The following is a 16,788-nucleotide window of genomic DNA, read 5'->3' as shown; positions in this document are numbered from 1 at the left end:
ACCCTGTCTCTAAATAAAATACAAAATAGGGCTGGGATGTGGCTCAGTGGCTGAGTGCCCCTGAGTTCAATCCCTGGTACCCGCCCCCCCCCATAATCTATAGGATTATAGATCCAGCCCTCTGGATGCCCAGCTCATTTCTAAATAGGAACTAAGCACCTATGCATTCTGCATCAAAACACTGTCTTGGGGTTAAGAGGTAGTGAGTTCTCTGTCCCTGGCAGGATTCAAGGACAGCAGGTGACTGATGGAGATGCATCAGTGGTCAGGGTGCAGATTCAGTGACTTTTTCAAATTACAAAAACAAAAAACCCCACATGCTTATAGTAAGATATCCAATCAGTTTAAAAGATAAAAGTAGAAATGTAAGAGTCCCCCAGTTTCTTGGGTGTTCCTTGAGAGCTCCGTTAAGCATTTACAAGCATATTAAAAATTTGTTTCTTTCACACAAATAAAATCACGGTACATGGAGATGCACGGCACGTGGCGTGGTACCGCTTGCCTTATCTGCCTCATGACGCCTGCTGGGGCCTTTCCCGGGTCATTTTGCCAGCTGTGTATATAGATGGACTATCGATGTCCTTACCCACCAAGGAAGGCCATTGCCTGTCTTTGTCACCAACAGTGCTGCGGTAGACACCCTCTCGTGCGCTCGAGTATCCACAGAGTAACTTTCTCATGGTGTGACCGTCTCCTTTAAGAACCTTCCATTCCTAAAATTATGTGATTTTGTAATACAAACATTTTCAAATGGTGCAAAACAATCAAAAGTGGCCATTTTGCCTGGTGAGAGTATTACCTTTTCTTAAGCTTAAATAAAACTTCACAACTCCTACAGAAACCTACTGCTGTGACTAAAGATAGATTTTATTCTGTGAACAAAAAGAACCTTCACAGTATCTTCTTTTCTCTCTCTTAAATGATGCTAGACTTCCTTGGAGCAGATTCTGATCATAATATGTTTGAGAGTAAACCCTGCTAGGTATTCATGACTCAATCATGTCAACAGCACCTCCCCGCCCTGCTCCTCCCAAGGGCCAAGCAGGGCATTCATGGGCACAGCAACGTGGTGTGTTAAAATGTGGGCACCCCCTCCTTATGGATTCCTCCCTCTCGACTCACCTTTGTCAAGTTTTCTCTTCTCCCATGAGACTACAGTAGTGAGAGGGTCCCCAAAGTCCAACCAACCTGGGAAGGAAGGGTCTTCTCCTTAGAAAGCCAGAGGAAACCAAGGCAAGAGACTGGAATGGGTGACTCATGACAGTTACTCCCACTTTAGAGACAAAGGCTGTCTTTAAAAAAAAAAATATTTGTTCTTTTTAGATATACATGACAGTAGAATGTATTTCAACATATATTCATGGAGTATAACTTATTCTCATTAGGATTCCATTCTTGTGGTGGTACATGATATGGAGTTACACTGGTCGTGTATTCATATATGAACATAAGAAAGTGATGTTTGATTCATTCCACAGTCTTTCCTATTCCCATCCCCCCTCCCTTCCCTTTATTCCCTTTTGTCTAATCCAGTGAACTTCTAATCTTCCCTTTTTTACTGTGAGTCAGCATCCACATATCAGAGAGAACATTTGGCATTTGGTATTTTGGGGTTGGCTTATTTCACTTAGCATGACAGTCTCCAGTTTCATCCATTTACTGTCAAAAGCCATAATTTTATTCTTCTTTATGGCTGAGTAATATTCCTTTGTGTATATATACCCCATTTTCTTTATCCATTCCTCTGTTGAAGGGCACTCAGGTTGGTTCTATAGCTTAGTTATTGTGAATTGAGCTGTTATAAACATTGATGTGGCCGCATCACTGCAGCATGCTTATTTTAAGTCCTTTGGGTATATGCTGAAGAGTGGGAAAACTGGGTCAAATGGTGGTTCCTTTCCAAGTTTTCGGAGGACACAGAGAGGTAGTCTTTTAACCTCATGAGTTTACATCCTTCCTGTGCTATCCTCCTTGTGCAACCGGCAAGTTTGTAGGGCTAAGATACAGTTGTGGAGCTAGAGAATCAAAGACCCTAGAGGTCATCGGGCCTACTTTTGGCCAGCTTAACCCAGAGACGCAAACACTGGCCCAATCAGATTCACAAGATAGCTCTGCTTTGGGATTTGTGACCAGAACTTCAGCTGGTAGCGAGTGTCCTTTTTCCTGCCTTACCCTCTTCGCAGATCCCACTTTGAGTTCACAGTGGGTAGCGAGGGTCCTGAAGGTAAGAGTCCAAGAACTCAGGGACACTGAAACCCAGGTACATCCTTTGACCTCTTTATACCCTGGAAATATGACCAATTCCAGGATTTGGGCTGGGGACTGAAGAGTGACCCATTTGTAACGTATTTTCTTAGAAACCTAAAGAGACTCTTTTTGTACAAAATGTTTCAAAAACCAGGACAAGTTAGCTCTAATTCTGTAGTATACAGTTCAAAAACTGGCCATGCATGCTGAGAAGGTTCAAGAGACAAGAATTCTTCAAAAGGCCCCCTTGTCCACAGGGGAAGTTTGCATCAGGAACTGCCCCACTTAACAGCATGCTCAGCTTCTCTGAAACTGCGAGGACAAAGAAGAGCATGCGGTGTCGCAGCGCGAGGCCTGACCCCCGGTTTGACTTCGCCCTGGCCCCCTTCCTTGGCTGTTCAAAGTTTTTTTTTCCTTTCTCTAGTTCTTTAGGGATGAAACACTAACAAGACCTGCCTCTGGCCACCGTTTCTGCGAATTTCTTGTCAATCTCACACCATGAGGTTATGTACCTGACCATCGAGGGCCACGGGCATGAGTGTTAGACGTCCCTTGAAGGTAAAAATATTCTATCAGGACAAGATTGATCCAGGAGATACTATCTGTTTTCCAAACCCTTTTTTGAAGTGGCTCCTGAGGTAAGTTTTGTTGTAATGATAGTGGCAAACATTCATGGAGAGATGAGGAAACCTAAGACATAGAGAGGTTAAGTAACTTGCTATTATTATTATTATTATTATTATTATTATTATTATATTTTTGGAGACAAGGTCTTGCTATGTTGCCTAGGCTGGACTCCAACTCCTGGGTTCAAGAGATCCTTTTGCCTCAGCTTCTCAGCTTTCTGAGCAACTGGGACTACAGGTGCCACTGGGCCCAGCTCCCGCCATTACTGGTATTATTACCTAACAGACCCAGGTAGCAGGCATCTCTGTGCTTGCTGCTGTGCTGTTGCTTCTCTCTGTGGCATATGCGAGCAGCAACAAGTCTCCCCTGACACCAAGGACTCAGAGAGCACCACAGTGCTGCCCTCACATGCCAGTCACCAGAACCTTGTGCGTTTACACCTGCCGCCTCTCCGGCCAGATCGAGAGCTTCCTGAACACAGCCTTTTGTCCCCCCACCACCAGATGTCGCTTTGACTCTAATGGAAGGCTCTTCTCCAAAGCAAAGCAGCTGTGGTTTCAACCAAAGTCTTGTTTGAACTCCATCCATTTTAACAAAAATTTATTTGAGAACCAAACGTTGCATTAGGTACTATGTAGCATCAAGAAAAAGAATAAGTGATGCTTCTTAATACCTAAGGAGAACAGACACCAGAAAGCTGAAAGGATTTGCATGCCATGGCAAGAATGATCAAAAGGAACATTCTAGAAACAATTGCTCTAGTCCAGACTAGAACATAAGGTTCACCAGAGGACCAGATGTTTGAAATCTTAAAGGATGAATATGATGGATTTGGGTCTGATAGAACATTCTAGAAAACGGTGTCAGCAAAAGCACAAAGGAAAAATCATGGCAAAAGACAGGTTCTGGGGACACAGGTGAGGGTGCTGTCCCAAGTCGCTGGGTGGGCTTCTGTTGCTCTCTCCCTCTCAGATAACCCAGCCAGTGTTTCCCGTCTCTCTGGTGTGTGTCCTTTCTTGTTACCCTTCGAGTCCCAGGCTTATAGCCTGTGAGCATAGGGATAGTCAGTGACAGTAGCCACATGGGGAATCAAGAGATGGGGTGGATTCACAGGAAGGTGGAAGGAGGTGGCAACTCACTTGTGGCAAGTGAAGTTTGAGATGGCAGCGGACCCTTCACATGGGGGATCCACACACAGACGGCAGGCACCTGCCAGGTGTCCACTCTGTACCGAAACATCTAGAGAAGGCCGTTTATCCTCTAGCAGGAATAGCAGATGTGAAATGTACAGCATTCAATAAGAAATCAGAATTTAATCTATTCTGGGTAAGAAGTGAGATTTAAATATTCATATTTGATAACTATCTTTGTCCATTCTCTGTCACTATAATGGAATAACTAAGCCCGGGTAATTTATAAAGAACAGAGGTTTATTCAGGTTCACAGTTCTGGCGGCCGGGATGTTCAGGAGCATGGCTCTGGCATCTGCATGGCTTCTAGAGAGGCCTGCTGCCGTTTCGACTCACGGAAGAAAACCAAAGGGCGATTGGGCCTGTGCAGAAGAGGGAACGGGAAGGGTGGACTTGGTTTATGACAACCCTTTCTAGGTAACCAGTCTGGCCCTGCAGGAATGAGAAAGGCACTGATCCCCTTTAGCCACCCAGTCACCTCTTAAAGATCCCCCCTCCCAACACACAGGAGTTCAGGTGCCAGCACATGAAGTCTGGGGCATGCCCTCAAGTCAGAACAATAGTCCACGTAGACCAGAACTGGAGCCATTCAACCAGCTCTGTGCGGGCGATGTGTTCGGTTCCATCCACGGAAGCCTGCAGTTGAGCTGAAGGGATGAGGCTGACTCTCAGATGAGGTCAGCAGATGACAAGGCACTATGAGGAAGTTCACCAGTCAGTTCTCGGTCAGATGCTACAGGAACTAACTCTGGTTTGGTTTGGTTTTGTTGGTACTAGAGATTGAATGCAGATGCTACAGGAACTAACTCTGGTTTGGTTTGGTTTTGTTGGTACTAGAGATTGAATGCAGATGCTACAGGAACTAACTCTGGTTTGGTTTGGTTTTGTTGGTACTAGAGATTGAATGCAGGGGCGCTTAACCATTGAACCACATTCCCAGCCCTTTTTAAATTTTTATTTTGAGACAGGATCTCTCTACATTTCTTAGGGCCTCGCTTAGTAGCTGAGGCGGCCGCCACGCCGGGCTGTAAACCAACTCTAACTGAAGCATAAAAGGAAATTAGGGAGCTCGGGGAACCAAGTCTCCAGTCTCATACTAGGAATAAAACCCCGAATCCCGGCTGTGCCCCCTACATCCATCCCCTCACTGGACCCAGGACAGTCCCCAGCACCACTGCACTACTATCCCAGGAATCCTCTGCCCTTGCTAGAGTCTGACCTGCCCTCCATCACCTCACCCCCTCCTAGACCAGAGTCCAGGCAGGTGCACAGATGGGAAGAGCCCACCAGACATGCATATGCTGTGCCCACAAAGGAGGTTGCAAAGTACAGTGTCTGGAAATTTCCAATGCTGTACTGGGATGGTGATCTATGTCCCCCTAGACTCAAGATGGGGAGTTCCCAAACTGTAAGAAGGGGGTCTAGAGTCTGGGAGACAAAAAAGAATGATAAGCGTCTACCACAGAAAGTATACAAATGTACAGGACTGAGGGTAACAGCATACGATAAGCTTCCATATAAATTATCACTAAAAAAACTTTTTTAAAAAAATGCAAATGACATCATCAGGGAATTATGAACTGTTGCTATTTTTATGTCTCGTTTTGTTTTGTTATGTTTTGTCTTACAGTATTGGGAGACTGAATCCAGGGGTGCTCTACCACTGGGTGCTCCCCAGTCCTTTGTCTTTATGTGCTTATTTCTATATTGAGACAAGGTCTACTAAATTGCCCAGGATGGCCTTGAACTTGCTATCCTCCTGCCTAAACCTCCCACATGCACCACCATGCCCAGTTCTGCGATGGTTTGAACAATGGAGTCTGCTTTAAAGTTCAGGTCAAGACTTAATCCCCAATGCAACAGTATTAAGCAGGTGGCCTTTGAGAGGTGACTGAGCAATCCTCAGGAATAGGATTAGGTGTCCTTATAAAAGAGCTTGAGGGATTTCATCCTCTTGATTATTTATATTTATTTACTCAGCCTGTTGTGAGCACACGGTCACTCACTTAGACCTAACATGTTTGTGTCTTTCCACAGTGTCAGAATTTAACGAATGACAATAAAGTCACACGCTACCCCACTTTCATCAGTTGCAGTTGACTGAATACTTGTGGGTCACCTGATAGGCAAAAGTTGGGCAAATTCAAGTTCTAATCTTAATTTCTAATATCTATTGCACTCAAGTCACACATCACACTCCGTGTGTCACAGAAGGCTAAGGGTTAAGACAGCCACAGGGATTCAGAATAAAGGCAGACAGCAGATACTAATGCAGAGCTCCTGTGAGTGATCGAATAAGATCAGGAACCAACCAAAGAGCTTGTTCAACATGCAGGAACTTATTCTAGGCCAAGGTCCAGATGGATAGCAGTTTAGAGCATCAGCTTGAAGGGGGCTGAACGTGGCCGTCACAGGCAGGAGAAACCATGCTCTGAGGAAGCCCGATGGGACAGGAAATCAGTCCATCACTGTGGCAATTTTCCTGGGCAAAGCTCCTGACCAGTGACCAGATGACGGGGTCAGGGTGCTGCCATGTCCAGTTGTCCTTCTATGGGCCTCAAGTGAGGGGGCTGGTGTTTGATGAACTCATGGGGCCTGGTTTTTCGGAGATGAATTTGATACACTCGTGCATCCAGGCGCTTCTGACTAATTCCATTAGTCCATAGGTGGTCATTCCTATTAGCATGGTTAATTTATTTGTCAGTTTGTGCCTTATGGTTGTGCCAGGCAGATGGTGTTATTTACGTGTACAAACAAGGTGTAGAGTCATTTCATTCTGACACTCAAAATGGAGAAGCTTATGGCAAAATATCTTTTGTAAAACTACTGTTTTACAAAACGGAGTAACTCAGGTTTAGGCACAGCCTGAAAACTGCTTTTCCTTACATCAAGGAGTAATTCAGAGCAGGGCCCAGCCTGCCCTCCACGTAGCCCCTCTGGTCTTGTTCACCATGTGAGGACACGGCCAGAAGGCGCCATCTTGGAGGCAGAGAACAGCCCTTATACATCAAACCAGCTGGCACCCTGATCTTGGACTTTCCAGCCCCCAGAATTTTGAGAAATAAACTTGTGTTCTTTGTAAACCAGCTGGTTGGAGGTATTTTATTAGAGCAGCACAAATGGACTAAGGCAATTACTTAGAGAACGGACCAAAAGTGAGTGTCACAGGCACCAAAAAAGGGAAACCGCAGATGATAGACTCAAAGGATGCCAGGCTTCCAGCTGGGCCACCCTGCAAACGCTGCAGGAACCACCTCGACAGCCACGTGAGGAAAAGCAAGGGGAGGTGTCAGCGTGACTTGGCGGGTGACAGTACAAGCACTGTCCCTCGCTGTGACGGAGAACCTCGCCTCTTCCAGTTATTCAGAGGGCCTCACTAGGCCTCCGGCCCCTCCTTGAGTCTTCTCCCTTTGTCCCACTTAGATGACTCATCAGGGTCCGCTGGTTGGTCCACCACAGGTACCTCTGATTTGTCCCTCCCCGTTTCACCCTTGCACTTGGGTGCCCAAAACTGCCTCTCTGATCATCTTCCAGCCTTCCATTTTGTCCTTTCAAATTGCGCCACACATTACTAAGTGATTAATGTTCTTAACACTGCGTGCACCGAGTGATTCACCAGCTCAGACAACCATAATGACTCCCATCTGCCCACGGCATCCAGTCGGAACTCACCTCCGGGCACCAGCTGCACTCACTCCTGGATTCTCCAAGTCCACCATTCACTAACGAAGAAGAAACCCAGTCTACCACTTTCTAACTCATCTCAGCCACTTGAATTCTGTTATTCCACATGAGCCAAACCCATATTTCTAACAGTCCCCTCGTTCATCTTATCTTCTCTGCAATTAGACCTATCCCACTGAGCTGAGGAATTCTAGAAAGTGTCAGCTATCCAAGGAGTGTTGGAGCTGACCTCTCTAGAGCTTCCCAACTTTGGCAGCCTGCTGTCTCTTCGCCTCAGATGCTCATACTTCCTTCTACACAGCCTTCTCTTCTCTCCCAATTCTTTTTATGTGTTTTGCTTTCTGTCCTTTCCCTTAAACTCCATAATGACTCACCCTTTCTGATTCTAACAATTTGCTTCATGGGTCTTATTCTTTACCTAATAAGTAATGCCAAGATTATTCAGTCAACTCTCCACGCCATCAGCAAGATATCCCTGCTATATACCTTATGCCTTAGACTGCGCCATTAGCAAGCAATAAAGGATAGGCAGAGGAGAAAGGGAAATGAAAAACAAAGAATAAAAAAACAGAAGAAATGAGTGAAACAGAAAAACTAATAGCTACTATAATCAAGTGTTTACAAGGTGTCAAATATTTTCTATATCTTACCTTTAATCCCTGAAACCACCTGCAAGATTCCTAACAAGATAGAGGGTTCAATGACTCACCTGTGGCCATACTTCTTTATAAATATATTTTCTTAATTGTAGGTGGACACAGTACCTTTATTGTATTTTTATTTGGTGCTGAGGGTTGAACCCAGGACCTCATATGTGCTAGGCGAGCATGCTACCACTGAGCCATGCCTAGCCCAGTCATATATATAAGTAAGGGTTAGAGACAAGATTCCATGACAGGTGACCTAGGCCCACCCTCTTGCCACTGGAGCATCTTACCTCCAGGGCACAGATTCTCTGTATTCATCATTTACCAACAACGTCGTTGTAGCTGCCTTGGTTATCAGGCTGACTGTGGTAATACTGCTGTCCTTGTGTTCAAGGAACCCGTACTTTTTTTTCATAACTGCTCTAAAGTGCAAAAGTAGCAACTGTATTACAGTATGTCATCATAATTGTTCCACTTTATTAGTAGCAATTGTTGTTGACAAAGAACAAGAAAAATGAAGACAGATAAGATTTCACCAACCAGTGCTTCAAGTGCTATTCAAAAATAAAAACATCATTGGTTGCCAACAGTGATCTAGAGATAGATACAGTAGTCCCCCTGATCCACAGTTTCTGTAGTTTCAGTTTCAGTTTCCTGCAATCAACTCTAGTCCCCAAATACTGATATTTTCCAGAAAGAAACAATTTATAAATTTTAAATTGCACATCATTCTCATGTAATCTAGCTCCATCCACATCATCTCTTTGCCCAGAGTATCCACACTGAATATGTTAGCCACCCATTAGTCATTCGGTAGCCACCATGGCTGTCAGATTGACTGCAGCAGTCTGCAACGCTTGTGTCCAAGTAACCCACAGCTTATTGAATAACCACTCCAAAGTCCAAGAGTAATGATGCTGGCAATTTTATTACAGTATATTGTTATAATTACCCCCGCTTTTTTGGTACAAAGGGTGCTTTACCACTGAGCTATATCCCTGGCCCTTTTTATTTTAAATATTTTAGTTATAGATGGACACAATACTTCTATTTCATTTATTTATTTGTATGTGGTGCTGGGGATGGAACCCAGTGCCTCACAAGTGCTAGGTAAGCGCTCTACCACCAAGTCACAACCCCTGCCCCTTATTTTTTATTTTGAGACAGAGTCTTGCTATGTTACTTAAGGCCTCATTCAGTTGCTGAGGCTGACCTCGAACTTGTGATCCTCCTGCCTCAGCCTCCAGAGTTGCTGGGATTATAGGAGTATCCCACCTTGCCCAGCTGTTCCCCTTTTCCATTACTGATGTTAATCTTTTATTGTGTCTACATTGTAAACTGAACTTTATCGTAGGTAGGTATGTGTGTATGTGTAGGAAAAAAACATACTTTATGAAGGATCTGGTTTTATTCACTGGGGTCTTGAAACATAATCCCCGGAGGATAAGGGGAACTAGAGTTATTAATTTTTCAACATAAAATATAAGGGTTGTCTTTTTTTTTTTTTTTCAAGTGCTGGGGATTGAACCCAGGGCCTTGGGCACGCAAGGCAAGCACTCTACCAACTGAGCTATATCCCCAGCCCAAGGGTTGTCCTTTAAATCCATACTCCCTTACTTTAGGACACCCCCCACTGAAGGCTCCTATTACAGCTTACACTGTTCTCATGTTTACACCTCCCCTGTTCAGTGCTGACCCACACTAACCTTTTAGGATTCTTTTTCTTTCCCCCTCTATCTTTTGTATCAGCCTTCTCTTTTCTCTTCTCATCCCTCTTGCTTCCTATATATTTCTCTCTAATAGACTGCTGTTCTAGTAGATTCTTAGTGCACACTTGAGCTCTATACTTTCCTCATGCCCCCACCACCCTTTGTCTTCCTCTTTTCCATGTAATGTCACCTCCCCTCATCTAATTCTCCCCTGCTCCCCCTTAACTACCTGTTTCCCTGCCATTGGTCCTCCCTGCTTCCCCGCAAAGTCCACGACACCTCTTACCCCTTTTCCCGCCTTTTTCCCCCAAGGCTCCAAAGCGCGAGGACCTCATTGTCCTCTTCCCCCATCCTCCAACCAACCCACAAGATAGCCTTGTTACCATGACGACTGAGCTTCTCAAAGCTGAAGTCAAGGACCTGGTTGCCATGGCTTCCGCTTCTCCGCCTCCAGCCCCGCCCGCGCGCCCCGCTGCGTTGGCGCCTGCGCAGTGCGCCGCGAGATGGGTCTCCGTGCCGGGGCGGGACGGGGCGGGGCTTCGGCGGAGAGGGAGGGAAGGAAGAGAAAGGATAAGAAAGGGAGTGGAGCTGGCGCCTACGGTGGCCGAAGAGGGACGCGCCGAGCCGGAGGCTGCAGGATGGTAGGCTGTGCGAAGAGGGAGGGGAGGGGGAACCGAGGGGCGTGGGCTGCACCTGCGGGGGTCCTCGGGGGCCGCCCTCGTTGGGAGCCGCTCTTTCCTCCCTCTGGTCCTCAGAGGACCCACTCCTCTGAGCGGGTGGGCGAGCCGGCCTGGGGAGGAAGAGATGGAAATGGCACTCGGGAGAGGGGCGGGGAGGGGGCGCATTTGTGCGGCCCGAGGGGACTGTCTGGGGGCGGCGGGACCGTCCCGAGCCGGGAGAAGCTCTCAGGGCTCGGGGCTCGGTCCAGGGAGCCCCGACCCCTGCCGCAGGGAAGCGCCGGAAGGAGAGGGGCGCGGGGTCTGTTCGGGGAGAGAGGGAGCGGGGGTCGCGGGTCACCGAAACGCTCTTCCCTGCGGCCCAGGCAGGATCGGGACCCGCGGGGAAGCGGGCGGTCGGAGGGCGTCGTTTCCGGGTCCGAGGAGTGAACGTCCCGCCTCAGTTCCCGGCCACGCGTGCCCAGCCCGGGCTGAGGTGGGGAGGCGGAGTGGGCTGGAGGGTTTGCACTGGGGACCCAGGTTTTGGGATCCCCGGCTCCGGGGCTCTCGCTCTCCGCCTCCCAGTCTATTCTCTTTCCGGAACCCAGGCCTTCCGTCTTCCTGCTGGCTCTCCACCCCCGTCTTAGCTGCACCCGGGCTCCGTGGGGCCCCTCGGTTCTCCTCCTTCCCCACCACCCCCCCAAAAAAACCGCAAAAAACAAACAAACAAACAAAAAAGCAGTTCTCCGAATTCTGATTTTTAACCTACTAAACCAGTACTGTTGCACACACTCAGGGATTCCAGCTCTGCTAATATCCACGGAGAAGGGAGTTGCTGGGAGCAAATGAGTCCAGGAAGGGGCACCGGAATTGGGGAGCAGGGGTGCACGAGGTAGTGAGGGCTGCACACCCAGTTTGCTCTTTGTTCCACAGACTTTTCCTAGGGGAGCCACCCTGGATGACCCTGTCCTAAGCGAGAGACTGAAAGGGAGAAAGGTGTGGGTCTTAGCAGGAGGCACCCTAAAAGGAAGTAGAGAGAAAAGCTAGGGATCAAATGACTGGAGGGTGAAGTTTGATCATCCTGACACCAAGTCCTGTGCTGGACACATGTACATATACAGAGAAGGATACCCCTGAGCGTATGACTCAGTGGAGGACACTGTTAGGGACATCGGCAAGGGCTTATGACTAGGATAGGGTGGAAAGTTGAGGTAGCTTGAGACAAAGTACCCCACTTCAGCATGGTGGTAGGTACAAGGAGCACAGAAGAGAACTGGCATCTCTTTGTATTAACTCGGCACCACTTGTCACCGTGTTAGGCATTTTATCTCCTTTGGAAAGCAAGGGTAGGAAACAGGCATTAGGGAATAAAAATAATAACACGTTACAATGCCTACTATGTGCCAGGCACTATTGCTTATATCAACTCATATAATTCCTCTAACAGCTCTGAAAGGGAGGGACTTTTACCATCTCCATCTTACCGATAGGGAAACTGAGACCCAAAGACATAATTTACCCAACTATAGCCAGGATCTGAACCCAAATGACAGATGCCGAAGCTACAGCTTCCCCCAGAAGGAAAGTCGCCTGATGGTGGGAACACCCAGAGTTGAGAGCCAGGGGCTAGATTTTTTAAGAAAGTAGCAGCTGTGAGCAGAGAATCTGGGGACTGAGTTGGGAGCTGTGGGTATGGAGGAAGGAGGTTCAGAACCAAATCTCCGAGCCTCTACTCTGGTCCTCCGTGTCCTCTAGATGCGATTCATGCTGCTGTTCAGCCGTCAGGGAAAGCTGCGGCTGCAAAAATGGTACCTGGCCACGTCAGACAAAGAGCGGAAGAAGATGGTTCGGGAGCTTATGCAGGTTGTCCTGGCTCGAAAACCCAAGATGTGCAGCTTTCTGGAGTGGAGGGACCTCAAAGTTGTCTATAAGAGGTGACTTCCCACCTGCTTGCAGACCCGTCCAGATCCTGCTGGATTGAAGTTTGGCAAAGAGTTGAAATGGCTGAGAAATAGGTGCCTCTTGGGTCAGGGAGAGCTGTGTGCTGAGAACAGCAATGAACACCAACCTCCTTTCCTCTCCAAACACCCCTTGAAGAAATTCTTGCTCCCTGCCTGGTATTGCTCAAGCCTGGCACTTGCCACACACACACTTCTGTCCCTATAGGCTCTATCTTGTCCACTGCACATGTCCCTTGCTCTCTCTCACCAGTCAGAGGCCTTGTCCCACTTTTCCCAGCACACAGGCACACCCCCCACACATACCCTTTCCAGTTCCTTTTCTGAGCAGGTCAATTAGTTGGCTCAGGTTTTGCTGAGTCAAACTGAGCAGGTCAGAGGACAAGAAGGAAAGAGCATGCGTCCTTACTTGTTTCGGAGAGGCAGGCAGAGTTACTCTTTGCATACCCGAGAGCCACCTGCCTGTGTCCAGTTGGGGCACAGACCTTGGGCCGATAGTAGATTTAAACTCGAATACCTGGGTTCCAGCGCCAGTTGCCAGCTGTCTCACATGTCCACTCCACAGATATGCCAGCCTCTACTTCTGCTGCGCCATTGAGGGCCAAGACAATGAGCTCATCACCCTGGAGCTGATCCACCGATACGTGGAACTCCTGGACAAATACTTTGGCAGTGTAAGTCCCCCACTCACCCCAGTTTCTATACCCAGAAATCCCCCTTTCTGCTAAACTCCAGGGTCCATCTAAGTCATCTTTACTCTGGAAGTCTCAGGGGAGAGATGAAGTTGAAGCAATGAGAACAGTAATTAATCTCCCCTTTTAAGCTTTAAGCCTATTAGCTGTGCCCCTTAATAAGCCCAGGGCTGAGGTGGGGTGGGGAGAGGGCAGAATCTGCCACTTAATCTCCACAGAGAGCTCAGCTCAGACCTCTTGTGCAAGGAAGAAACCAAGTTCAGATTTCCTCGGTGGTTCTGACCTTGGCTTTGTATTGTGGAGAGTTTTTAATATAGTAATGCCCAGGGTCCCACGCTAGAGATCCGAATTAACCGATCTGGGGTGGACCCTGAGGCTTGGCAGACAACTCAGATCCTGGATGAGGAATAAAAATGACTCCATGATTTGTATCCCACTCCACAAAGCCCTGTGGGGTTCTCTTTGCTCCTATTCCATCCTTTAAAGAGGTGTGGATAACCCCATTTTCAGATGAGAAAACTGAGGCTGAGACACTCCATGGGTCTTGGCAGAACCCTGCCTGGGATTCAAATCTTGTACCCCATGGACCAGTGTCTCCTGTCCACAATGCCAGGGATGGAGGCTGGCACAGCCTCTGGTGGGAACAGCAGTGCAGATTTTAGAGGCAGTTCAGCAGGAACCACAGACAAGGACAGACAAGGCAATTCACATTTCAAGATGGGCGGGGAAGAGTCAAGAGGAAGGGAAAAAAAAGCGAGACCCAGTACTGAGTGAGACCCAGGGCAAGAACCCATGGTAAGGAGTGGCCATGGGAAAACGGGGGACTGGCACACCTCGATGGGCCACTCTGCCCACTCCTCCCCTCCCAGGTGTGCGAGCTGGACATCATCTTCAACTTCGAGAAGGCCTACTTCATCCTCGATGAGTTTCTGATGGGAGGGGACGTCCAGGACACCTCTAAGAAGAGTGTGCTGAAGGCTATCGAACAGGCTGACCTGCTGCAGGAGGTACGGGCCGGGGACAGTGAGGAGGAGCAAGAGCATCACAGCAGAGGGGACCTGTCTCCCCCTGGACACCCTGCCCGCCACCGAGGGGGCCCCCTTCCCTGCGGCGTCTGGCCCCCACCACGCCCATCTGCCCAGCTTGCCCTCAAGCCCTGACCCCTTGGAGTGGGAGGTGGAAGGACCATCACACATCTGTGCCAACTGTCCCCTCCTTCCAAGCTCTCTTCTCCCCAAGACCCAAGGTGTCTTCTCCCAGCTGAATCTCCTTTGACTCCTCAGTGCTTCTCTTGCTGTCGAGGGTTTCTATAGAATTGGACAGGGCCACTGGGAGATCAGTCTTTTCTTCCCTGATTTTTTGAAACGCACACATTCAAAAGCCTCTGCAGGAGTAGAAGGACATGAGGGTTGGGGGCTGCAGTGGAGGGTGCCTGGATGTTGGTCCCCCTGCTATCCAGCACCCCCGCCCTCACCCCATTGCTGCCTGCCCCCTCTCTGCTGTGCCACTGCTGAGCTTTGGTGCAGGGAGATGAGTCACCGGAATCTGCAATGACGAGCAAGCCGACCTGAGCTGGCTCTGAGGAGGGGGAGAAAGGGGCGGAGGGGGGTTCATCCCTGCCTGAGGAGAAAGGGTAAAACTGAACCCACATGTCACCGGTCCAGTTCCTCCGTCTCTCTCTCTCCCTCTCCCTTTCTCTCTCTCCCTCTCTCTCTCACACACACACGCACACACACACACACACACACACATGCGCGCGCACACACACACACACACATACACACGTGCCCTGGCACACACCCCCACCCTGGTTACTAGTGCTCTGCTCAGACCCTAATGACTCATCTCTCTGCAGTCGAGTTCACCTTCCCTCGGGGACTTGGTGACAACCTCTTACTACCTCCCCCAATCCTGAACACTAGGACCCCGCTATCTACCCACCAGCCCCGCAGAAAGCAGGTTTCCTGCTCCCATCCCAGCTGCCCCGAGGCCAAGCCCCCTGCTCACCCAGCTCCTGGCTTTGGGTTCTCTGGGTGGTGATGGGCTCAGCCTGGACCCTCCGTGCCACTGTGGATGCTGGGGTGGTGCTGGGAGGCTGGTGAGCGCGCCTGAGGGCTCGCAGCCGCTCCAGCCTTGGGCTCATGTTGGCTTCTCTCTCCCACCCTGTGTCTCTCTGTGCCCCCAACTCCGCCACCTTCCTCGTGGTTGCCGGTTGTCTCGCCCACCCTGTCTGCCTCTCGTGGTGTCTCTGCGTCACCCTGTCTGTCTCTGCCTCAGGAGGATGAGTCGCCGCGCAGTGTGCTGGAGGAGATGGGTCTGGCATAGCCCCTGCCGGCCGGGCCCCGTGGAGCTGGGGGAGCTGGTGGAGAGGCAGGGCATGGTAGCTGCTTCTCCCGCGTCCCTCAGGGCCCTTCTCTTGGTGGGACCCAGCTGCCCCTCCTCTGCCGCCTCACCTTTGGAGGGAGCCGTGGGCTCCGGCCCTTCAAACATTCCCTTGCTCCACCCCCACCTTTCCCACTAAAGGCTTTCGGAGCTAGGAGGCAGGAAAATGTGACCAAGACGGGGTGCTATTTGGCTGTCATTCCCTGCCTTTGAAGAACCAACGTCACCCAGAAATCCTCCCCCACTTATGACTGTAAATATATAAATATGTCAGGTTAAAGGGAAAAGGTCTTCAGGGCTCTTCTCTCTCCTCTGCCCCAAAACCTACCTCCACCCCTCCCCCTAGCCAGCCAGGGCAGCTTCTCTGCTGGGAGGGGGCCTTTTCCCTCACCTGCCCCCACCTCCTCCTTGGCCATCGTGGGGCCCCTGTCCAGTGCCAGGGCAGGAACAACATAGTTAATTTTTTTCTAACCTTGCCACTTTGAAGGAAGGGCTGGGGGAAGGGCAGGCTTTCTGGGACACTGGCCCTGTGCCTCCTCCACTCTGTTCTGGGTGAGGCAAGAGCTAAGGGGGAGGGGCGGGCAAAGTGTCCACCTTTATTTCCTTTATTCCGAAATAAAAGGAAAAAGTGTTTCTGGACTTGGCTTGCCTCTGCTTTGTGAAGGAAGGCCGAGGGTACACTACCTGTTAGCCTTTTCCCAGAATGGCATTGCCAGACTTAGGAAGAAAAAATACAGGGTACCCAACTGAGTTCTAATGTCAGACAGACAACAAATACTTTAGAAGTGTATCCCATGCAGTCGCTGGGGACACACTTGTTCTAAAAAGATCCATTGTTTATCTGGAATTGAAATTTAACTAGGAGTTCCATACTTGATCTGACCCTCTTACCCAGTTTGGGCTGCTCAGCGCCTCTGACCACTGTCTTCACCCAGGCAGGAGCAACTCCTAGAGAAAATGTCCACTCTGCTAAGATTTCCTCATGGAACACTTTAG

The 16,788-nt window shown here is 49.1% G+C and overlaps 1 protein-coding gene across 2 annotated transcripts; it reads left to right on the top strand.

Moving 5' to 3' along the window:
• The first annotated feature begins 10,659 nt into the window (after nucleotides 1-10,659).
• Ap1s1 (adaptor related protein complex 1 subunit sigma 1) lies at nucleotides 10,660-16,431 on the top strand. 2 transcript variants are annotated; one of them, XM_047534217.1, is made up of 5 exons: nucleotides 10,660-10,745; nucleotides 12,516-12,694; nucleotides 13,284-13,392; nucleotides 14,280-14,417; nucleotides 15,688-16,431. In XM_047534217.1, the coding sequence occupies exons 1-5, from the start codon at nucleotides 10,743-10,745 to the stop codon at nucleotides 15,733-15,735; spliced, it is 477 nt and encodes a 158-aa protein (XP_047390173.1). In that variant the 5' UTR covers nucleotides 10,660-10,742; the 3' UTR covers nucleotides 15,736-16,431. The 2 variants fall into 2 exon arrangements, with proteins under 2 accessions (XP_047390173.1, XP_047390174.1); XM_047534218.1 differs by lacking the exon at nucleotides 10,660-10,745 and adding an exon at nucleotides 11,144-11,256.
• Nucleotides 16,432-16,788: the final 357 nt, after the last annotated feature.

This window comes from Sciurus carolinensis, chromosome 18 (assembly GCF_902686445.1).
Source record: "Sciurus carolinensis chromosome 18, mSciCar1.2, whole genome shotgun sequence".
Classification (NCBI taxonomy): Eukaryota; Metazoa; Chordata; class Mammalia; order Rodentia; family Sciuridae; genus Sciurus; species Sciurus carolinensis.
Note: the sequence above shows the minus strand (reverse complement) of the source record. Positions and strands in the feature narration are given on the sequence as shown.

Coding starts and splice junctions, on each gene's coding strand:
- Ap1s1 (XM_047534217.1), top strand. Junction 12,695..13,283: donor CTCAAAGTTGTCTATAAGAG/GTGACTTCCCAC, acceptor TCCACTCCACAG/ATATGCCAGCCTCTACTTCT. Junction 14,418..15,687: donor AGGCTGACCTGCTGCAGGAG/GTACGGGCCGGG, acceptor TCTCTGCCTCAG/GAGGATGAGTCGCCGCGCAG.